The sequence below is a fragment of the Leiobunum rupestre genome, chromosome 2 (genome assembly GCF_980474605.1).
Source record: "Leiobunum rupestre chromosome 2, qqLeiRupe1.1.hap1, whole genome shotgun sequence".
In the NCBI taxonomy this organism is placed as follows: Eukaryota; Metazoa; Arthropoda; class Arachnida; order Opiliones; family Sclerosomatidae; genus Leiobunum; species Leiobunum rupestre.
The window spans coordinates 53858882-53882858 of NC_143385.1; the positions used below are offsets into that span (position 1 = coordinate 53858882).

Here is a 23977-nt window from a genome sequence, read left to right on the forward strand (position 1 = left end):
ACAACATATTAGCGCCTTCAAAGTTTGATCGGTTTCAAACTGGCAAATTATTAGTTAAAGGTTTTAAAGGCTTAATGAAGTAATTCCGGGCGATAAAAGTGAGCATTTAATGTAATTTAATTATCTGCGCTATGTCATTAGATTGGAATAAATATTGCTTTTGTATCAAATTATACTTAAAAGTCACCAAGTTCTTGACTATTTTGGCTTTAATTAATTAATTAATTAATCCCCTTAAAATATTTCCATACGCAAAATATACTAAATCTTCGTTGTTTCTGGCTTTCAAAAACTAAATCACATGATCCAAATACTCTATCCTGAGCCCTTTGGTAATATCATACGTTGGTAAATTATACTACATCGGAAAACCAAACAAGGAAGAAGTCACTACCTTAAATCCACACTCAGCAAGTTGCGATATTCTAAAAAAAACTTTTGCACCTATATCATACCTTATTTTGACGTTTTGTATTTTTCTCATTCCACGCTCACTCAAAAAACGAAAGCGGTGCTCCTCTCTTTTCGCGCTCACTCAAAAAACGAAATCGGTGCTCCTCTCTTTACATGCTCACTCAAAAAACGAAAGCGGCGCTCCTCTCTTTTCATGCTCACTCAAAAAACGAAATCGGCACTCCTCTCTTTTCATGCTCACTCAAAAAACGAAAGTGGCGCTCCTCTCTTTTCATGCTCACTCAAAAAACGAAAGCGGCACTCCTCTCTTTTCATGCTCACTCAAAAAACGAAAGCGGCGCTCCTCTCTTTTCATGCTCACTCAAAAAACGAAAGCGGCGCTCCTCTCTTTACATGCTCACTCAAAAAACGAAAGCGGCGCTCCTCTCTTTTCATGCTCACTCAAAAAACGAAAACGGCGCTCCTCTCTTTCACGCTCACTCAAAAAACGAAAGTGGCGCTCCTCTCTTTCGCGCTCACTCAAAAAACGAAATTGGTGCTCCTCTCTTTACATGCTCACTCAAAAAACGAAAGCGGCGCTCCTCTCTTTACATGCTCACTCAAAAAACGAAAGCGGCGCTCCTCTCTTTTCATGCTCACTCAAAAAACGAAAGCGGCGCTCCTCTCTTTACATGCTCACTCAAAAAACGAAAGCGGCGCTCCTCTCTTTTCATGCTCACTCAAAAAACGAAAACGGCGCTCCTCTCTTTCACGCTCACTCAAAAAACGAAAGTGGCGCTCCTCTCTTTCGCGCTCACTCAAAAAACGAAATTGGTGCTCCTCTCTTTACATGCTCACTCAAAAAACGAAAGCGGTTTTCCTCTCTTTCACGCTCACTCAAAAAAACGAAAGCGGTGCTCCACTCTTTTCATTCTCACTCAAAAAACGAAAGTGGCGCTCCTCTCTTTCGTGCTCACTCAAAAACTGTGCAAAATTATAATAAAATGCAAATTTATTTATAGCTTCTATTCTATTCGTGTAATGTACTTAGACTACAGGCTATTTCACGACCGAAAGCTACGCTCCCTTTTCATCAGCAACCAAAGAAATTGATTTTACAAAATAAAAAGTGGTCTTGCCCCAGTCGTGCCCAACTTGTTAAAATGTTGCTTTTACGTCACAAGACACAGCTTTTTAGTATATTATTCGCGCGAGCGATTTGCACGCGCGCTAGCAAATATTCCTCGCGAATGTAGCGCGCGCTCGTAGACTTGGAAAAGTAAGAGAGTGTGACGTAAAAGCCACATTAAAACAATAAGACCACGTTACGTTATAAAAAGAACTTCACCCGAAACCATCGCGAAGAAAAACCGATCAACAATGTAATTTGTAAAAGGACCTAGATTCCGAGAGCCAAAACTTATATTAACATCAATGAAGAAGCTGTCGCCATCTATCCCTCTATCACTTATTATTTCCATCCGAAATTACTATAGATAGCGCTACGGCGCCGAGTCGCCGACGTTTATCCACTTTATCGTCTGCTATTGCCGAAATAGAGAAAAATAGAGCAACGTAAATGAATAAACTAATAAAGTGTGATAATTAATATTTTTCTTGTTTGTATTTTTTTGGGTTTTATAAATCGTTTTAAGGGGAAACCCTGTGAATGTTTAGTAACTTTTTTTTATCACCAAATGGGTATGCAACAAGTGTTTCCTTTTAACTAGGTAGTTTTTAGCAAGAACACGACGTTCTATTTACAGGTGAAAAGTTTAAATTATTGTAAAAAGCACTATATAAACAGTGACTTGTAGGTCGTGGCTCTCAGAAATATTACTTCTTGGCAATTTCCTTTAAGATGTTTTATTGAAACACCTATTCTATTCATCAGCTTCCAAAATCCGTATTTTACAGGAAATAGGAATAACGTCCTTTTTAGGGTTAAATGGATAAAATTTAACTTGCGTCTGGGAAGAGAATTTTATTTCAAGTTGCCTCAGTGACGTCATAGATAAGTGAACTTTAACAGTAAATGCTAGAAGTTCCAACACTACGCTCGTCGGCAACGGCCATATCACGCTGAATACACCGGTTCTCGTCCGATCACCGAAGTTAAGCAGCGTCGAGCGCGGTCAGTACTTGGGAGGGAGACCACCTGGGAACACCGCGTGCCGTTGGCTACACAACTTTTTTATTGTGTAAATTATATTTTATTTAAAATAAGTGCAATTAATAATATTAAATCAGAAACTATAAAGCGCTCTCATAGTCTCATTTTAAGGGTAACAGAAATGTGCTCTGAACAGATTTTAAATTATTACATATTTAACCAAATAAAACCCACCTCGTTCATTTATTTTACGGAATAGGCGCTTAATTTAAAGGAAAAGTTTGGTTTCACGTTTTCTAGCGCTAAAACTGTAATTTACACTCTTAAGAAGGCCATACAAGTGAATTTTTTTTTTATCGAACCTTAAGCAATCTAGCGATCAATCATCGAACGCTCCACGCACGAAACTATAGAGCCTGAGTCTCTTGCTCTATCCGAATAGAAATAAAAGCAGGCTTGCCTTTGTACATGCTGAATTTTCAGCGTGATTATCTTTTTGTGGTCACATGACTCACAGACTCCTCAATCATTGGCCATGGCGCATGCCTTGCCATCTGACGGAAAATATTAAAATTAAAGAGTAGCTCCATTATCCATAGACCTTGGAAAAATCCAACGTCGCTAGATCAAAGAATATAGACCCCAGGAATCGAAAGAAAAACCGTTAATGTCTCACCTCTCAAGTTGACGGGAGAGCTTCCGGCTAGGCGAATCAATAGAACCGGAAATAAGCCCGTCAACCTAGGTTTGCCTTTGGAGGCTAGGGACAATTAAATTATACTAGATAGAGCTGCAGTTTCCATTCCTGGGGTCTAAATTCTTTGGCTAGATTTTACCAAAATCATTTTGGTAAAATGCCTAATTGTATGATTGAAGGTTGTAAAACAACTTCAAAACGATCTGGTGTTAGTCGCTTTAAAATTCCCGATGTGGAAGAACATTTAGAATCAGCTAAAAAGTGGATTAAATATGCCAAAGAATCGGTGAAACAAAAGTTCGAAGAAGTTATAGCAATATTAGAGGCTAAGCCTTTGTCAAATATTAACAGGGCTGACAGGCGATTCATTGTAAACCGATTTTGTGATTCTTCTCGAGTATGTCAATTACATTTCACTCAAGAGTGTTTCAATACTGTTGAATTTGGCAAAGAATTTTCGAAGAAAAAGTTAACGCTGAAGTCAGATTCTGTGCCAACACTAAACTTACCAAATGTAGTAGAAGACCTGATAAATATTTCATCTGGGGAAGAAATTCATGAAAAATCAGCCAATGAGGCAAGTGGTATTACATTTCCCAAAACCATAGAAATAGGAATACAAACTGATCCAGAAATTAGAAATAAAACCCACTACATCCACCAAAATAGTAAAGAAGTTGCTATTCAGACTGACTGCTTTAAGATTGACAACTTCACTGAAACTTGTACGCAATTGGAAATAGAAATGGAAATTTTAGCTCTACAAGAGAAACATGTTGTAACAGTGTCAAACGATCATTCTTACTCTGCAAGTTCTAAGAATATAGACAACGATTTACCAGATTTTGATTTTAAATATCCTTCACCATCAAATAATAGTACCCCAAAAAGAACACTCGAATAAAGAAGAATTTGAATATTATTTTTCTAAAGCGAATGACATGCTAGACCTCGCAAAGAGCCTAAGTCTTACTTGTTCATTTATGATATTATCATAAATATTGCCAACCGTAAACTAACTAACGAAGATGAAATACCACTGGCTTATTTGATGAATGCACCTCGTAAAAGACCAAATATTGCTCCGATTCCACGTCCAGACAAACAAAGTTTAATCAAAGCTGCAAAAGCTATATTATCCCTTTTATTATGGACTAATCTACTTTTTCGCGTATTTTATCATCCTTCTCACAGTCCATAGGTGGTTTCTTCTAACTTAACTTACAGTATAATCAATTGACTTAATCTAGACATTTAAAACTATAAATCTGGGTAATGGGGTCAATAATTTATACTTTTTATAGCACCAGAAAAATGATTGAACTTGAAAATTTAATATCGTAAAGTGAAGATATAAAAATAGCCCATAGAATTTATATCAACATCGCAAAACTATAGTAGCGAGTTATTGGGTTATTTACAATCACAACATTTCTATCACAAACTATTAGTGATTAAATAGATATTCAGAATCCGAATATCTTATAAATCATCATCTTAAATTGGCGGCGTATAAAACTTATTAAATAGCCCTAAATCTCCCTATTTCCACTCCAGGGTTGTAGCTTGTATATGCATTTACATCATCTTCAGGAAAGTTTTTTCGTATGTCAAGAATTGTGCAAAGTGGGACAGCGTTGCGAATACCGCTCTCCAGCTTCTTAAAAATGAGATGCGTATACGTTCGATAAGCTGTAAAACGATATGTTCTAAAATATAAGATATAATTAGTTATTATTATTTAAAACAATATTTGGAAACACCTTACGCGCATAATTAAAATGAAATAATGAACACGAAATAAATGCGTAAGTAAACGGTTTATTTATTAAAAACCGACTATACTTACGCATTTATTTCGTGTTCATTATTTCATTTTAGTTATTATTATTATTATTGAACGATGTGGTTGAACCAAGCACTTCGACCTAAGGTCCATTGTGCATCCCCAGAGCCTGTAAGTAGGCCAGTGAACATCCTAATGTTGGTCTTAGAGGGAGTTAACAATTCTCTCGACCTCTTCCGAGACGGGCCTAGAGTGAACTCTTTGATCTGCCTTTGACCACTCATCTCAAGCCAAAGCTTGAGTTGGTGACCTGCCATATGCTTGGAAACCAAGTCACGCGTCAAACCCGGGGAAATGGGGATTGCCTGTTCCGGTCTAATTAGCCCAGACCTTGCTCCCTCCCTAGCCAAGGCGTCAGCATTCTCATTGCCCTGATACCCCTTATGGCCAGGGACCCAACAGAGAAGAACTCCCAAGAGCATGTAGGAGCTAAGAACCAGTTTTGAAGAAATGCTGCACGGATTGAGAGCAATAAGGGCGGCTTGACTATCCGTATAAATCTGGATAGCCTTACCGCGAAAGCCCTGTTTAAGACAATAGTCAACACAGAAGCAAATAGCACAAATTTCAGCCTTGAATACACTTGCGTAAATCCCAAGGCTTTCATAAAAGCCGAAGTTATTTGTGAGGCAATTCATCCCCGCGCCTGCACCTGAGCGAGTCTTGGACCCATGGGTAAACCAGACAACCTCCCTTCTGGTACAGAGGGTACTATAGGACCACTCCGTGCGGCTAGGGAAGCTAACCTCAAAGGGTTTACTAAAGTGTAATTTAGCAACCATCATGTCAGAACCCATTGTAAGAATCGGTATTTGACTGGAGATGTCTCTATAGAGTTTGGTGTGGCTATTTTCCCAAACATTAGCCTTCCACCATCCATTTTGGTTAAGCCTATAGGCACCAAAAACTGCCGCTTCCTCTAAATATAAATGTAGGGGAAGAATATTCAGGAGTATTTCAAGAGAAGCGCATGGGGCTGTTCTCATAGCTCCTGTGATGCCAACGCAAGCCGGCCTTTGTAAAGTGCGCAGTTCAGACTGCACGGTCTTAAGTTTGACCTTTGGCCACCAGACCACAGCTGCATAAGACAGGATGGGTCTGATTACCATAGTATACAACCAGTATACAACCCTAGAACTAAGACCCCAAAATTTACTGACTGTACTTCTTATACGCCAAAAAAAGCATTGTGCCCTTCTTGACAATGTGGTCAAGGTGCGGCTTCCATGTTAATTTGCTATCTAGAATAACACCGATGTACTTCACCTCAGTGCTTTCCACAAGATTAATTACAAATATGGAAATATCATAAAAGGACCCCGGAATCCTTTTACGAGTAAAGGGAACGAGGACCGTTTTATTAGGATTGACCGTGAGGTTGACCTCATTGCACCAGCTCTCGACTGATGCTAGGGCCCTCCTCATTACATCCTTAGCTGTCTTGGGAAATTTCCCGGTTATGATGATGGCAATATCATCTGCATAGCCGAAACAACGACAGCCTCCCCTGTTCAACCTCCGAATGAGTTCATCCACCACCAGGCACCACAGTAGGGGAGAAAGAACTCCCCTTTGTGGGCAGCCACGGCCAAAGAAATCTCATAGGTAACTAGAATGCTGCCGCCTACGGCCGAGCTTGTCGCCAGTCCGTTTTGAACCTACAGCCAATGAGAGGCCGTAGAGTGGTTCCGCCAAGGAGGATAATAATCCTCCTTGGTTCAGCTACTATCGCGGGGGCTAGGTGACGTCATTCTCTCTGGTGACTTTAAATTCTTGGCAGAACCACTCTTTGAGCTCTGATTGGCTGAGATCTGGCTATCGTCTGCCACGGCGTTTGGTCCATTTGCCAGTTACACGGCAGCATTCTAGTTACCTATGAGATTTCTATGGGTACGGCTGGTGGTGACCTCAAGGGTTGTCGCCCAGCAGGTTGGACATCACTTTACGGTCAGTTAACCCATCCGGACGCTTGATTCTTAAAGGGAGGGGGTCAGTATCACAGCTGTTAGTGATACTTGAATCCGGAAAGTGTGTTAGAGTGTCCTTTCCGGATGTGGAAAAACTGCCATCTTTCAACATAATGTGTCTAGATGTTTGGTATTTTCATGTGCCATAATTTTCATTAGCTTGGCCGTGCTGGAAACATCAGATATGTTCTCACAGAAGTTCCTCCACGAAGCTTGTTTAGCATCGCGGATGGCCTTATGGTAGGAAGTGAAGCTGCTTTTATAAGCATTCCAGTCACCTCCAATCTTTGCTCTGTTAAAGAGCCTACGAGTTTCTTTGCGCAGACCGCCAATCTCGTTAGACCACCAAGGAACTAACCTTGGCCGGTTGACAGTCTTCGCGGGACAATTGCGGTGATAGGAGTCGATAATGGCATGTTGCATGCGATCAACAGCCAAATCGAAATCCAACACCGATGAGAGCCTCGGTTTGTCATCCATGAGGAACATACCAAGGTCATCCTTGTAACGGGACCAGTTTGTGTTCCTGGGGTTACGAATGGTGGTGCTAGCCCGAATGGGTTTGACCGATATATTAAAGCAAATGTGTCTGTGATCCGAGAGAGACGGTTCGTTAGACACATGCCAGTTCATAATTTTGTCTGCGACATTCTCTGTACACAGAGTAAGATCAATTACCTCACTTCTGTTTGCTGTAGTTTTGTACCAACCAAGTACTCCACTAGGTCATTACCACGTTGGTTGCAGTCTGAGCTACCCCAAATATCGTGGTGAGCATTGGCATCTCACCCTATGACCAGCCTATCGCCCAAACCCTCACAATGGCTAACCAGACTGATCAGCCCCAGCGGGGGAGGCGGAAGAGCATCATCATAAGGAAGGTATGCCGAGGTTACTGTAAACTCACCGCTTCCATCCGTAGATGAAACAATGAGTTTTACAGTACAAATATCCCTAGAGGTGTATGCCGAGAGTGGAAGGGAATGAATGCCCTTGCGTATCAGCACACAGGCTCTTGGTTTTGCAGAGTTATAATCAAAGAATATATTACCTGCACTATGGACTGGGAATCTGGATAGTCATTTTCTCTAGATCGTTTTGGAAGTGATGGCGGGGGGTCGTCCTTATCAGAGACCTCCTCCTGCCTCAATTTTTCCCTGCGGCGTCGATTCCGCCTTTGGGTTTTGTTTAGGGGCTTATCCCCCTCGAACCCTTACTTCACCGACTGGTTCTTGCCAGAGGCAGACCCTTGAAGGCTAGGCCGGGTTCCTGTAGTGGTAAGTCCCTCCCCAAGGTTAAGAACAGGGGGGGGTAACTTCCGAAGATGAACCCGCCCCCTTTTTAAGGCCGGTTTCTTTCGAATCCTTGCCCGATGTGGTTTCCTTTTTTTTTGTTTTATCCATAAGAGATCCCACGAGAAAAGAGGAAAATAAAAATGTCTCGGTTGCTCCGAGATCGCCCAAAACCGATCTGCCGATTTCGACAGATCAACGGATCGAGATCGATATCGGAGCAAATTTTCGCGTGTTCCTTTTAGATTTTTTGGCAAAACGGCAGACCAAGACGCGAAAATTTAAATTACTAGCAGACGAAAAACAACAAAGTGCGGGAATATGTTCATGGAATGTTCCATTTGCGGTTTTACTCTAGTCGATTGGCGCGAGATCAACTACGTCAGAGACAGATTCAGAGCGAATCTTGAGCAATCAAATGGAAAACGCTATAAAACAAACTCTCGCCAAGGATTGTGGAGTCTGTGAGTCATGTGACCACAAAGAGAGAATCACGTTGAAAACACAGCATATAGTACCATCCAGCGGCGGCGTTCGGAAAACATTTCTGTGGGGGCACGGGTAATTATTTTTTTATCCAAAAATTTGTATACTTAAAACTAAAGCAAGGAAATGTACATCTCAAAATTTTTATTACTATATATATTTTTTAAGTGTTCTTTCTTATATCCCATCCGTCAATCAATACATTGATAACAAAAGTTAAGTCGATATCTTTAGAAAAATATCTGTGTACATGGCTAGATAATTAAGCCCTTCTTGGCCACATTCTTAACGAAGGTATTTTAGGTAAAATAGGGTACACGACGTGGCGATTTTCTGTTTGGACGAATCTACCGAAATCAATTTTACGGTTATATCATCTTAATGCTACTCGCATCTGCAATCGCAAAATAACTTCTGTAAAAAGACTGAATTCCGACCCAAATAAAGGCAGTGAGATTATAAATTTTCCCCTGATTGCTATTTTTCCTCAATTTTATTTCTGTGGGGGCTCTGCCCTCGTTTATTTTTCCCTGTGGGGGCTCGAGCCCCGGAACCCCCACGGGATCGCCGTCACTGGTACCATCAAAGATAATTTAAACTCGTACCCTAGATTCGAAATCACTCTCTCGCGCGTTGCCGATAGCGTTTACCCACTTCCCGCTGGAACTCAGAAAAAATTCGCTCCATGGTGGTGTCTTCGGTGACTGATCGATATTTTTTTTTGAAATCGGTAATGGCGGCACCCAAATTTCAGCGTTAATGAATTTAATTTAATTTTTAACTAATTATTAAGGTTCGTTAGAAAAATTCTTCACTTGTATTTTCTTCTTAAGAGTGTAAATTATACTTTTAGCGCTAGAAAACTTGGAACCAAACTTTTCCTTTAAATTAATCATCCTCCCAGGAAGTGACAAAGAAGAGATTTTTCTGAGAGCCAGAACCCGCAAGGTGTTGTTTATATAGTGCTTGTGGAAATAATGGAAACTTTTACCTTTAAACGGAACTACGTGTTTTTGCCAAGCCTTAATATGTCCAAAAAGCTACCTGGTTAAAAGGGAACGCTTGTTGGCTGTTGCTACCGTAAAGGTGAAAATTTTTAATTATTTTAACAAGCACTATATAAACAGTGCCTTGCAGGTCCTGGCTATCGGAAATATTACTTCTTGGCGATTTCTTGGGGGGATGATTTATTGAAGCGTCTATTGACTTACAAATTGTCAATTGTTATAGTTTTGAGAATACATATCTTACTTTTTATTATACAGGGTCTTTTTTTTTGCTCGGAAAAGTGTTTTTTTTTCAAAAACTATTTATAGTACCGATTTCAAATTTGGAAGGTCAATTCTCTATACCGGGGGACATCAGTTTGAGAAATTTGAGCGTTTTCGGTAATGTTTTTCACCAATTTTGAAAAATTATTTTTCGACCACTAGGTGCGAGATAAAAAATTTCTATTATAAAGTTGTAGGCCGTCATCGAAAACCCTTAAAAATTGTTCACTCGACGAAAAACAATTTATTTATCAGTGAAAATTCGAGCTTGAAAAATTTACAAGTTGGTGAAGCCAAATTACGATTGTTTGAAACGATAATTGAAACCGAATTACCTAATCCAGTTGAAACTTTGGTTAAAAAAACGACCGGATTTAAAAAACACGAGGCTATAGGTCTGAAATCTTCGCAGAAAGAGATCCAAATGGAGCACCATCTGTAAATACAGTAAGACGAGCAATTCACGATTTCAATCAATTTGGTAACTTGCAACCTAGGTTTCGTGGATTGGGTCAACCGGATTTAGACTTCGAGAACAATGTACTCGCGTACTTTGTGGCATATCCTCGTCACAGTTGCGCTAACGCCGCTGCTGATTTGGGTTGTTCTGCAAATCGTGTGTGGAAAATTCTTCGTAAGAATCGCTATCACCCATACAGAGCTACGCTCCACCAAGGACTAATTGACGGAGACCATCAAAGACGTTATGAATTTAGCAACTGGTTACTAAATGCTGTCCAAGAAGATAGACAATTTTTGCGCCATGTTTTGTTCTCCGACGAAGCGTCATTTTCTAGAGATGGGCCCTTTAATCATCAAAACAGCCATCTTTGGTCTAACATCAACCCACATTGGGGTTTTGAATATCATCACCAGGTTCAATTTGAACGGGTCAATGTTTGGGTTGGACTTGTTGGAAACCGTTTGATTGGTCCCTTTTTCCTGCCGACGAACCTCAACGGCCAAAGGTATTTACATTTTCTACAGAACGAACTGAGTGACGCAATCGACGACCTTCCATTGGCTGAAAGACGTCAGTTGTGGTTTCAGCAAGATGGCGCCCCTCCGCATTTTTCCCGGCAAGTAACTGAGCACCTCAACAACGAGTTTCCTGAAAGGTGGATAGGGAGAAATGGTCCAGTGCATTGGCCAGCAAGGTCACCTGACCTAACACCGCTGGATTATTTTCTCTGGGGATTCGTTAAAGCAAAGGTATACGCCACGCCCATTGAAACTAGGGAGGAACTCATTAGACGAATAATCAGTGCTTGCCGAGACGTCACACCAGAAATGGTAGAGAAAGCGTTTGAGAACTTAATTGTCCGCGCACAAACCTGTGTTGCAGCCAATGGTGATATTATTGAAAATGTTTTGTAAACATTTATGTGAATAAAATATCTGCATTTAAAAACCAAACGTGTACATTTTTTAAGTGTGAAAACTCTACTACGTTTGTATTAGACTTGTTCCCTTTTCAATTATCGTTTCAAACAATCGTAATTTGGCTTCACCAACTTGTAAATTTTTCAAGCTCGAATTTTCACTGATAAATAAGTTGTTTTTCGTCGAGTGAACAATTTTTAAGGGTTTTCGATGACGGCCTACAACTTTATAATAGAAATTTTTTATCTCGCACCTAGTGGTCGAAAAATAATTTTTCAAAATTGGTGAAAAACATTACCGAAAACGCTCAAATTTCTCAAACTGATGTCCCCCGGTATAGAGAATTGACCTTCCAAATTTGAAATCGGTACTATAAATAGTTTTTGAAAAAAAACACTTTTCCGAGCAAAAAAAAAGACCCTGTATGATAAAACTAATGAGCGTATAGTTTTCGTTATAACCTTTAAATAAGGAATTGATAGATTTAGATTCTATATAGGATTTTCATTGTCCCTTAATAGCCAATCGCGAGAGAGGTTCATTTTCATTGGAGAAATAAATTGATCTCCCTTCCTGATCAAGGTACGGTATTGTACCCCGGGCTGAAGATTCAGCGCCATCTTGGAAAATGGCTGTCTAACACCCTTTTTAAAGTTTTACAATAAGTCTTACAACCGATCATCCACATCGTAGAAGCACAGAAATTTTTAATCGTCTTTCCGACCGAAACGAATCTAGGTGGCGTGACGGCGCTAGGTTCTCCGAGGTTGCACCTATGATCTAGCGTCTGTTACAGACAAATTAAAAAGTCATAAGAACGTTTTTTCATAAATAACTTATCAAAATATAAGCAAACGATACAATAATTGTATTACAATGCAAGTATTATTATTGAGCGGAGAGAACGAGCGAAGCGAGTGAGTGGAGCTCTCATTGTCGTGACTTCAATGGGAAAGTTGGCTGTGTGTGTGTGTGTGTGTGTGTGTGTGTGTGTGTGTGTGGGGGGGGGTATGTTTGTGTGGGGGGGTATGTGTGTGTGTCGCACTTGGGGGAGAAAAGAAAGGGACTCTGAACGAGACGGAGAAGAGAGAGGGAAATTCGCGGTAATGTCCGGAAGAGAGGGAGACCTTCGCCGCGAGAGAGGGGGAGGGGACAAGAAAAGAGAAAGGGGGGGGACAAGGCACTGCCGTTCAGGATATAATTTAAGCGAAAAATAAAGAGTGGACTTATTATAAATTATAAAAAAGATTGGACTAATAAAATATTATTTAGGAGAGGGAGACCTTCGCCGCGAGAAAGGGGGGGCAAGAAAAAAGGGGGGAGCAAAAATAAAGACTGGACTTATTATAAATTACAAAAAGATTGGACTAATAAACTGCTTGTTTTTAAGTTGGTTCAAAAAATACACTTCTTATTGCTTTTATGCTAATTACGTTTTATTATCAAGACATAATTTACAACCATTATTTATAATATTATTTAGGCATTCTACGGCTTCTATGGTTAATAAAATTCGTTTAGTTTTCTTTGGTATTAATGTTCAATTAACATAAATACGACATTACTAAAGTTATACAACTCTTCGACAACTCCGTAATTCACGATTATCGTAGCGCCGACGCTCCGCTCAAGTCTTTGTCGAGAATGCCGGCTCCGGGTTTTGAGACGTCCTAGTTTATAAAAATCAAATTATGAATAACGACGAGGACAAACTAATAACGTATGCTTTAGCCGCTACTAAAGGGGGCGTAGCTATAGATTTCGGTTGCGAATAAATTAGACTTTTCAGTTTTCAAAGAACCACATAGCGGCCAACTGAGAAGCTCAAAAACTGCTGTATTTTCGTCAGAAAATCCAGAAGTTTATGAGCTCCCGCGTTGGCCGCGATGTTTTCGGCCTACGTCATTAAAAAGGTTCGTGCATTCCAAATTTCTTGAATCTATTTCTGGTGTTTTAGTTCGCGAATTCTGGCCACTATAGGTGGTCTCGTATTTGGACCTCATTTCCAGGATTTCAAGAGTAAAGAACCACAAAAAAAAATAGATTAGAGAGCCACCTCTTGTAAATCAGAAGCAAAAACACGTCATCACATTTTAAAAATGTACCGCCTGTATCGGGCAGCGTGCACAGGCCTTTTTAATAACGTGGGCAAGGGCAACGATCATATAATAGGCGGTTTCTTTTCGCCTGTTCTCGGAGTAAAAGTGTACTCTTTTTAACCTAAAATGTTTTATTCGCCTGTTCCGTGGATGAGAATTACTCCAGCCCAGGGCTACTCTTTTTACTCCTTCTGAAAAGGAGGTGTAAAGAGAAAAAAATCGGATTTTGTCGTCTGCTAGCCAGAATTTATCTGCTAAGAAGGCCACAGGCAGACATTTTAATTTAGGAAAAACGTTCTTACCCCAACTCAAACTCTTCGCTACCACAGAATCGGAGTAAAATTACATCATGGCGTTACATTTCTTACCCTACTCCGAAATCCCGGAACAAGTGAAAGGAAACCACCTTATGTGTTTGCCAAATAAATTCCAGATTTTTATTTAAAAAGATTAAGGATTTTATAATAAAAACCCACAAAATTGGTCGTTTCAGGGTAATTTTCAACTCCAAACACCATAGCTAACATTGAATAAATATGTAGCGTTGGTAAATTTTTAACTGCAAGCCCTTTACGTCATCACAAGAAGAATATCACCTCCTAGCGAGGTGCTGTCAAAGGCTAAGTGACAAGCAGGAGAGAGAGGACGCGAAACCACGACGAAGTTATAAAGTTCTTAAGTTTTCAAAAGATCTGTTGACATGTCATAAAGTCCGGTAAACAGTTCCCGTGGATCGAACAAAAGAGCTCTTTAAAAGCTATGTGCGTATGAAGGATAGGACATAATGGGAGTCATGTCTAGACTCGCGCAGAGGTCGAGACCAAAACGAAACGAGCATTTGTGGTCGGGGATAGCGTTGGATCATCTCTAATTTGTGCTTTTCAGCCTCAGTATGTGGAAACCAGACCGCCGAGCAATATTCAAAGCTAAGCATGACGTGCGATTGGATCGGGGAAGCCTTCGTGGAGAAGGAACAGCCATGGCCATGACGACAGACCGACGGGAAAAGCTAAGTGCTCACTATGGCCGTGGGAAACTATCCCAAGAGGTATTTGCAGTGCCGGATTACCCAATAGGCTAAGTAGGCTACAGCCTATGGGCCCCGCGCCTTTTAGGGGCCCGCGACAAGTTCCGATAACTGATCAATATTATAGAAATTAAGTATTAAAAAAAATTGTACAATACTTTTCTCATTTAGTGGCCACTACGTGCCCTACTTACATGTAGCTCAGTTCAAAATTATTTCTCTAAAGCGAATACACGATAAACACTATGCAACGTCGTTGCAAATTGAATTTCACATGTCGCTCTTTATACAGGATTATTAAACCTCTTAAATTACTTTGTTTTGTACCAATGACCGCTATTTTTGGTCATTTGAACCATAATTAGAGCCGCTGCCTCGATATTTTCTTTTTGCGCTTTCCCATCGGTCTAAAGGTCAAATCGCGGCTTTGGTGGTGAAAAAACAAAGACCTTTGTACAGAAGCTCTACTCTCTCGAACTATCAACGGTATTCACGTAGTCAAGAAAAAGTTTCAGTTTAGGTTTAAAATTTTGTATACTAACACAATAATTTTTAACGTTAAAAAATTATAATTGTTACGTTAATTTACCGTTCGAAGTATCCACTAATGAATTTGTCTCAGAGTTGAAACCGGGTTAGAAATAGTTTTAAGCTCTTCATATACCCAAAATGTCAGCACCCGAAAAAAAGAGGTACCAAAGTGGTGCAGGAAAACGAAGAAAACAGCTAGAAAAATCAAAAAAGCTTAATGATGAAATAAACAGGACGCACAGTCTGCTCCAACTTGGCTTTACATGTAAGTCAACAGAGGATCAAAATGAGCGTTCCGAGGCCTCTTCGAGTACTTCTGCCACTGCCAGCAACGTGATGATTATAGACCAAATTCCTGAACAGATTTCTAAAGTTGTTGATACTATCCACTTAGTGGGTGCAGCTTCAACTGAATTGGAAGTTCAGTCACATCAAAATAGAGATAGCCTGGGGACAATCCGACCAGAGTATCAAAGTGACTTTGGGTTGTGGCGAAAGATTACCGTGAAGTGCGTAATTTTTGGTGTAATAGAGACCCTATGGAATGTCAACACTTTGATAGTGATTTTTCGGCTTCAAGCAGGCAGTGTGAAAACCAAAAAAGAAATTTTTCTCGTTCCATGATATTTCGAAAACATCTGAGTGGTGAAAATATCAAAAGAGAATGGCTCATGTACTCTCCGTTCACGGGGAATGTGTACTGTCTCCCACGCGTTCTATTTGTTGGAACACAAATAGGCCGAACTCAATTTTCAGATGGGTTTTCTGATTGGAAAAACGCCTCGCAGCGAATGAAAATGCACGAGGACAGTGCAATTCATTGTATATGTGTATAGACATTGATAACAAGATGACGCGAACACGGTCGAATAGACAGCTCTTTGGAAATTCAGTTCAACAAGGAACAAGAGTACTGGATCAAAATTCTACAAAGAGTAGTGTCAGTGATCAAATTCCTTTCATCACGTGGATTAGCATTTCGCGGTGATACAGAACTCCTTGGTTCTCAACATAACGGCAACTACTTGGGTATTTTAGAGTTAATAGCTGAGTACGATCCTTTTTTAAGTTCTCATTTAGCCAAATATGGTAATCAAGGGCGAGGAAAACCTTCTTATTTGTCATCCACAATTTGCGAAGAACTTATCGAAATAATGGGGAACAAGGTTCTGAAAATCATTGTTAACGATATCCAAGAATCTAAGTACTTTTCTCTTAGTGTTGATTCGACACCTGGCGTATCTCACATTGACCAACTGACTGTTGTTCTTAGACATGTTGGATTGTCAGATGGATGGTGAAGTGGTAGAACGTTTTCTCACATTTATCCCCATAACCAGCCGCACTGGAAAAGCGCTTGCCGAAACTGTTTTAGCTTTCTTACACAAATGCGGCGTTGACATTAAAAACTTGGGAGGGCAGTCTTATGACAATGCAGCAAACATGTCAGGGTGCTACAGTGGTCTTCAAGCACATATTGCCAATGTAAATAAACTCGCACACTACATTACGTGCGCGGCTCACTCGCTTAATTTGGTTGGTGTATGTACTGTAGAAAGCTGTGTTGGCGCAATCTCATTCTTCGGACTTGTACAAGTAATGTTCAACTTCTTTTCGGCCTCCACCCACCGTTGGGCGGTTATGCTCGAATATCTTGAGGACAAAGATGGCGAACGTCAGAAAGGCACTGCACTAGTTTTAAAACGATCCACTGACACAAGGTGGTGTGCAAGGGCCGATGCAACCAAGGCTTTATATAAAGGATACACCACCTTTCAGAAAGCTTTGCGTGTCATTGCTGAAGATGTAAATCAGAAGCCAGACACAATTCACGAGGCCAAATGTCTGTTAAATGACCTGTCAAAGAAGGAAAATGCCTTAACGGCAGGCTTCTGGGCTGTAATCCTAGACCGAATAAACGGGGTCAGCAAATCCCTACAAATGGAAACAATAGAACTTCAAACGGCCATTGACCTTCTGAAATCATTGGTCCATTTTTTAACATCACAAAGAGAAATGTTTGATGAATACGAGAGGAAGGTAAATGAGTTGATCGATGTAAAATACACTGATGAAAGCAAGCGTGCGCGCACAAGAAAAAGACATCACGAGGATGGTGACACGGAGGAGGTTGTACTTCGAGGAAGAGAAAAGTTGAGGATTGAAACCTACCTACCTATATTGGATAAGTTACGTGCACAGCCTACTCGTCGTATCCAATCATATAAAGAATTTCATTCTTTATTTGGATTCCTCGTTGAGTTCCCTACGAAGACAGATGCCATAGTTAAAGAAGCTGCTCAAAGATTTAGAGATACTTATCTGGAGGATATCGAGTTGGACATCGCAGAAGAAATGGTTCATTTTAAGTATTTTGTATCTCAATTATATGATTTCAAAGCTGACGAAAATATACTAGCATCACGATCGTACAAACTCATTTCTCAAAGTATTATAAAATCCACTTTCCCAAATGTTATGACAGCGTTAAGAATTTATAGGTGTCTCATGATCACAACCGCTACTGGTGAACGAACCTTTTCAAAGCTAAAACTTCTGAAAAATAGTCATCGATCTTCAATGACGCAAGAACGACTTAACTCACTTGCCATTATGGCAACTGAATACGACGTCTTACAAAAGGTAGACTGCAAAGATATCCTAAAAGATTTTACTACGAAAAAATTCAGAAAAGTTAATATCTGAAATAGTGATGTTTTGTAAAAATTACTGAATTTTTTGTTTACTAAAATTTTGAAATATTGTTTATTAAAGTTTAATATTTTTCTTTAATATTAGAATATGTTAATTTGTCAATTGGATTAATTGCTTTAATAATTGTTCATATTTTTATTAAAATTGTCCCTATAGAAAATCAAAAAGGATTAGAATTAAGGTGAGAGTGGCCGACAGGGGCCCCAAGATTATGATAGCCTAGGGGCCCCCCATAGGGCTTAATCCAGCACTGGGTATTTGGACGTGGTGACATGTTCTATAGCAGCGCCAGAGATCTTGTAGCCAAAAGGAGAGGGTTGGGAATAGCTCTGTAAAATATTTGTAAAGTGACGTAGTTCTGCGTTTGCAAAAGTTTTCAAAAGGAGGCGCTAATAGTCGAGGTTTACGTTGAGAAAACGCGTTCTGGTGATTCTTTTATTTGTCTACGGTGTACCCAACTACCAATAAAAACTATTAATGCCGATAGGTACAGCTTTAAACTGAGTGTGGATACTTGCCAATGGAAGACAAAATGTTTATCAGCAGCCTTAGTGCCATCTAGGAGCAACTAACACAGGAGAACGCAACCCGTCAAAAGTCATGGAGTTTCTTGTGTACAATTTTCATTGGTTAGACCCTTTAGCACGTTCTGCCGTAGGAAGGGAAAAATTCAGAAATTGTCTTCTCCCCGCCCGTAAAACGTTCAGCGTAAAGGTTCGTCCAATGAAATTTGTACACAACCCTTCGTTAGCGTGTTTAAAGGCTAGCTGCGTTCTCCTTGTGTTTGTTGCTCCTAGGTGCCATCATAAGTGTATATATATTTTTCCGTAAAAATTAGTGTGTCGTTCCGTCTTTACGCAGAGCTATTTACAGAATGACCACAAATTTTGATGGAATAGACACTTAAATAAAACCTGTTCAGCGATTTCGTAGAAGTAGTAATACAGAGAGCCACACATACTTGTTAAAGTGTTATATTTTAAAGAACGTGCTGCTTAATATTTAAATATAGAAGGGCTCGTTCAATTTCGCACGCGCCTCCTGAAAGAAAAATATGCGCACGCGCAATCAAATTTAGCCTTACAAATAAAACTAACATAAACACGTGACTATTTTATTCAGTGGCTCGCGCATGCGCGTAGGAGAGGAAAGAAAAAGTGAGCGGCATTTATTGAAGCGCCTATTAAGACGCTATCTTAAGCCCTAATACCATTTACCTCCGCAACAAACTACTAAGTACTGACGAAAATAGCTCTCACTTTGTTGACATCGTGGTATTAGACCGATTTACAAATTGCTTACAGGGAAAAAAATATTAACAGTGAATCCCATGAAGGTCCAATTTACTAAGTCTTATTTTACTCATGCTAGACGGCATCATTCGGTGGGAATGCATTTATAACATAATCGGAGGTACTAAACCGATTCCATTCTGTCAATTAGGAAAGGACGAGACGGCAAAAACTTTGGCGGCATCTCTGGAGCATTGATTAAATAACACGCAGGCTCTTTGTGTCGGGTGTCTCATATCAAAGATAATTTAAACTCGTACCCTAGATTCGAAATCACTCTCTCGCGCGTTGCCGATAGCGTTTACCCACTTCCCGCTGTAACTCAGAAAAAATTCGCCCCATGGTTTGCGCCTTACCGCATCTGATAGTACAATAATGTGTATTGGCCCTTTTATTTTGGAACTCTAAATTTGGCGCGCATGGTGTGAAGGCTCCCAGCCATATACACCAAATACCTTTCCCAAATTATTCTGTCTCCTAGAATAGGTGATTCTGAAATATAATATCGACAAATACATTAATAAAAGAGTTATTATTTTGGGTGCGTGCTCTTGATATATTAGTAGATTGTGGTGATTTCGCGCAAAGTAACCAAACCATGTGACCACCTATTTCCGTGGCTGGCGCAAAAACGTGTGCTAAATGTGCTCTTACGGCAATAAAATGCAAAACTACAGAAGCACAGGTGCAAAAACCTCACACACGTCGATTTTCTCCATATAGTTTTGCATTTTCTTGAAGCTAGAGCCGGAAATCCCTAAGCTTTAAATAATCCTTGTCTAACGTCTTTTGACTACACTTTCTTAGAAGTAGGTAAAATTCAAGGTTCCGTGCGTAGTTTGAATTTTTTTTCACAAGTATCGCGGCCGCCTACCGAATTGAATAGAGTAGAAGCACTCTGTAGCTTTGGCCATGGCCGCCATTGTAGACGCGAATTTTTTATGAATAGGAAAAAGTATGGGTGACGTCGTGTGACGTAGCACTGCCATTACTCTATATATGAAAGCTGTCTGCTCGTTCAAAATTTTCTCTGCACAATAGCTGAAAGTTCAACCGGAAAACCTAGCGTTTTCCATTTGACTGCTTTCAAGCGCTCAAGATCGCTCTGATCAACATTTTGTGTTCCAAGTTTGCGAATTCCATTTGCGTGCTCAAATCTACCCCTATCAAGTTTGCGTATTCCATTTCCTGCTCCGAGATCGACCAAAACCGATCTGCCGATTTCGACAGATCAACAGATCGAGATCGAGATCGGAGCAAATTTTTGCGTGTTCCTTTTAGATTTTTTGGAAAAATGGCAGACCAAGACGCGAAAATTAAAATTACTAGCAGACGAAAAACAACAAAGCACGGGAATATGATAATGGCATGTTGCAATTGCGGTTTTACTCTAGTCGATTGGGGTGCGATCTATGACGTCATAAACAGATTCGGAGCGAATCTCGAGCAATGAAATGGAAAACGCTATTAGTTTACTGATATTAAGGCAGATGGCGCTGTATTTCCTAAGTTTGAAGACTATAGAGTGCTAGCAGTTAATGCGTTTTTAAAAGTTAGTGACGTCACAGCCGTAGCTTCCGTAATGGTGGTCATGAAAACTCGCGTTTTTTCTCAATAGACGTTTAACATTGGTGACGTCGCAGGGTTTCAAGCTGCTGGCACTCTATTAGCACTAAAAGCACTGGTAAAAGACTGTAGAATTAAAATTTTCGGTTTACATAAATTAGGACATGTAAGGCGAACACCACATGCTCATTCAAACAGGTGGATTTTCCATTTATAAAGCATAATTACATGGATTAAACACTGAAAAATGTTCCACGAGCGAAAAAACGCAAAAATACTCTGTAACCTTGCCACCTAGCAGCGCGAGCCCGCAAACCGGAAATTGTTTTCTATCCAGGGGCAAACAAACGGGCGTGCAATGATCAGGGCAGGAAATAAGAAATTAAAGTTATCGGACATTTGTCCAGTGACCCCCCCTAATTTCAAAAATTTTATCGGACATTGTCCAATGATCCCCCCCCCCCCCTTAAAAAAAGAGTGAAAACACTTTCGCCACGGAAACTTTAACAACGGAAGAAATTAAAGAAATTGTATGTATTTTCCCCAACAATATTAAATCTTATATCGGGCAAATGGTATTACATTAGAAATTCACCAACAACTCGAAATTTGTGGATCACTAGTGTAGTATATTGAGAAGATCAATCTCATTGATGTTTACCAATGTTACGCACCAAATACTGTAGACGTTAAAAAACCTTCAGCTTGAATATACTTGTATTTTGTACCTGGTTGAATGCCTGGTTTTGTCCGCTGTGATCAAAATAAAAATGAATTGATGAATTAAAATGTAAGAATTATCCTTTTTCAAACTTCTGGAATAACTTTTACAATTGCTAATTACGCAATAAATTTTTTTTTCAGTTCAAACTTTGAAAATGACCCTAATAATATTTAGTATTTAGGTATAATTTTCCGATAGAGATAGGCCTAATAAGCCGACTACCATAACGGCTGTTTTATTTCCTACATTTCGTACCTCATAATATTTTGTAGCGCTATATGATTGGCTAAATTTGAACTCTGACTCCTTTTCGATGACCAATAAAAAAAAATCAAATCCCAAAGAGTATTAAACTTCCGGTTTACAGAGTTGCTAGTCGTTTTTCTGATTTATCGTTGGTGAAGAAAGGATGTAGTAATAAAAAATGCATGAGCAAGGCTACAAGTGTCATACTTAGGGGTATTATGTTACTTATGATAATACTGAAGCCTCTTTCTGCTTCTGCACTTGAGGCTCCAACACAGCTTTCCTGGTCCCCGGATCGCTGGGCCGCCACTACCCTCCAGGCGGCCATCTCTCTCTCTTTAGCACAGCCACAGCGCAGACTCATAGTTACAGAATAGACTATCAAGTATCAAGTTCAGTAACTCGGTACTTCCTCATATTTTTTGTAAAATAATTGTTAATATTTTTATTTTGTAGAAAAGAGCATTCCCAGTTTATTGAAAAAGTTATCGGACAAATGCAAAATTTATCGGACATTGTCCAGTGTCCTGTGCTTATTTCATGCCCTGGCAATGATACTTCGTTTATATACTTACCAAAGATCTTTATTTTAGGATTTGAAGCTTTGCTGTTTCAACCTTTTCACTATTTACTATTTGTAATTTTATACGAAATTGAAGATTGATAAAAGAAGCGTGTTTTGATCCATGTAGTTATAATCTTCAACTAAAAGAGCAGACGAAAATCACAAAATTACAAAAACCCGCGAAATTAATTTAAAAAAAATACGAGATGGCGCTACAAAATCATATCCGGTGCCCCTAGGGGAGTTAAGCGCGGGGGGAGGAAACACGTTACAACCGAGCCAACGCGAACAGTTGATTTTATAAAATAACAAGTCGGCCCAGGCCGTAATATTAGTTCCACATCAGTGTATTCGAGTGGGCAAAGGCATACACCCTTAGTAGACACAGGTAGGCAAACTAATACAAAGCTTTTGAGGCTTTGTGATTTCTTATCGTTGGATATATAAATTGCCACCCTAAGTGAAAGGGTGGATGCCGCCCACCATCAGGAGACCCGGGTGGGCAAACTAATATAAAAACTTTTGAGCCCATGTGATTCCCTATAGTTAGATATACTATTTACCATCCTATGTTAAAGAGTGGCCACCGCCCACCCTCAGGATACGCGGGTGGGCAAACCAATTCATAAGCTGTTGAGGTCATTTGATTTCCTATCGTTAGATAGACGTAAAGTATCAAAGGTGAAATAGGTAAGCAAAACACGACAAACATAATTTTTTTTAAATTATTGAAATTAGTGGAAAAATGATTTAAAGAAATTCTTAAACTGGGATTCAAATATGTTTATTTTAGGAAATTTATATCAAACATTTGGGTATGGTTCAAACACCAAAATTCCTATTATTGCACAAATTCAAAAAAATATACCCTTGAATGTAATTAAGCTTAAGTCCGACTGCTTTGGATTTTTTGGTCTCCCATATTCTAAGTACATAAATTCATTCTTGATTAATGCATATTGGTTTTGACTTAACTTGCAAGGTAATTTGACAAAAAGCTATATTTTAAATTTCGATCTATTTGTGGTAGAGCTATAAACGGGTAGTCTTTACGTAAATTTGTAAGTTAATATACCTAAGTTTTGCGAATGGTATACGGCAAAGATTATCGTAATAAAAATTTACATTCATAGATATAAAAATACATATGCCCGAATGCCCCTAGTTTTTGGATGAGTTTGGGAGTCCAATAATTAATCTTGGCGGTACGTAAGTGTGTGAAGGGAAATAGAGTCTTCAATGCTTTAACTGTTTAAGCGTACGCGTGTTCTTAATAATATAATACCTTCTCCCGATAGTGACTTCAATTTATTATTGTTTCTTTATGGTTCCATTATTGCTTTTATTACCCAAAAGGAAGTTCGTCAGGTGTGGATTGAACTCGTAGTTTGTCTTTGAACCTATTGTGTGGTGTAACGAGTGATGAAGTTTTTCAATGTCTCTTGTTGATTTATTTGAATAAGAAAATAAGTATCTCATTGTGGGGCTTTTAGAGCATTTATAAGTACATATGGGGACGAGGGCATTTAAAATTTTCGAGCTCATTTATTCGAGTACTCACTTTCGAGCGAGGCATCTTAAGCGAGTGTGCCCACCTACCACTGCTCACCACCCGAATATTTAAAATTTTCAAGCTCGTTTATTCGAGTACTCAATTTCGAGCGAGGCATCTTAAGCGAGTGTGCCCACCACCCACCACCCGACGCGAAGTTTGAGGTTCACTTGACCTTAAATTACGAAAATATACGTAAAATAAGGCGCAAA

At 39.6% G+C, this 23977-nt stretch overlaps 2 protein-coding genes and 1 non-coding gene across 3 annotated transcripts; 2 read left to right on the forward strand and 1 right to left on the reverse strand.

Moving 5' to 3' along the window:
• Positions 1–2457: 2457 nt before the first annotated feature.
• LOC149958399 (5S ribosomal RNA) lies at positions 2458–2576 on the forward strand. Its single transcript, XR_016478715.1, has one exon. It is a non-coding gene; the product is annotated as a 5S ribosomal RNA (ribosomal RNA).
• A 2149-nt stretch (positions 2577–4725) lies between these two features.
• Positions 4726–6474, reverse strand: LOC149958400 (uncharacterized). The gene is made up of 4 exons (XM_090167169.1): positions 6206–6474; positions 5796–6147; positions 5380–5573; positions 4726–4912 (listed from the first exon to the last, which is right to left on the reverse strand). The coding sequence occupies exons 1-4, from the start codon at positions 6472–6474 to the stop codon at positions 4726–4728; spliced, it is 1002 nt and encodes a 333-aa protein (XP_090023295.1).
• Positions 6475–15243: 8769 nt separating this feature from the next.
• On the forward strand, positions 15244–17811 carry LOC149958401 (zinc finger MYM-type protein 1-like). Its single transcript, XM_090167170.1, has 4 exons — positions 15244–15572; positions 15638–15927; positions 15979–16402; positions 16446–17811. The coding sequence occupies exons 1-4, from the start codon at positions 15244–15246 to the stop codon at positions 17809–17811; spliced, it is 2409 nt and encodes an 802-aa protein (XP_090023296.1).
• Positions 17812–23977: the final 6166 nt, after the last annotated feature.

Coding starts and splice junctions, on each gene's coding strand:
- LOC149958401 (XM_090167170.1), top strand. CDS start 15,244: ATGTCAGCACCCGAAAAAAAGAGGTACCAAAGTGGTGCAGGAAAACGA. Junction 15,573..15,637: donor CTGGGGACAATCCGACCAGA/GTATCAAAGTGA, acceptor TTGGTGTAATAG/AGACCCTATGGAATGTCAAC. Junction 16,403..16,445: donor GTTGGATTGTCAGATGGATG/GTGAAGTGGTAG, acceptor CCCCATAACCAG/CCGCACTGGAAAAGCGCTTG.
- LOC149958400 (XM_090167169.1), bottom strand. CDS start 6,474: ATGAGGAGGGCCCTAGCATCAGTCGAGAGCTGGTGCAATGAGGTCAAC. Junction 6,148..6,205: donor GCGTATAAGAAGTACAGTCA/GTAAATTTTGGG, acceptor TATGGTAATCAG/ACCCATCCTGTCTTATGCAG. Junction 5,574..5,795: donor ACTTTAGTAAACCCTTTGAG/GTTAGCTTCCCT, acceptor TGTCTTAAACAG/GGCTTTCGCGGTAAGGCTAT.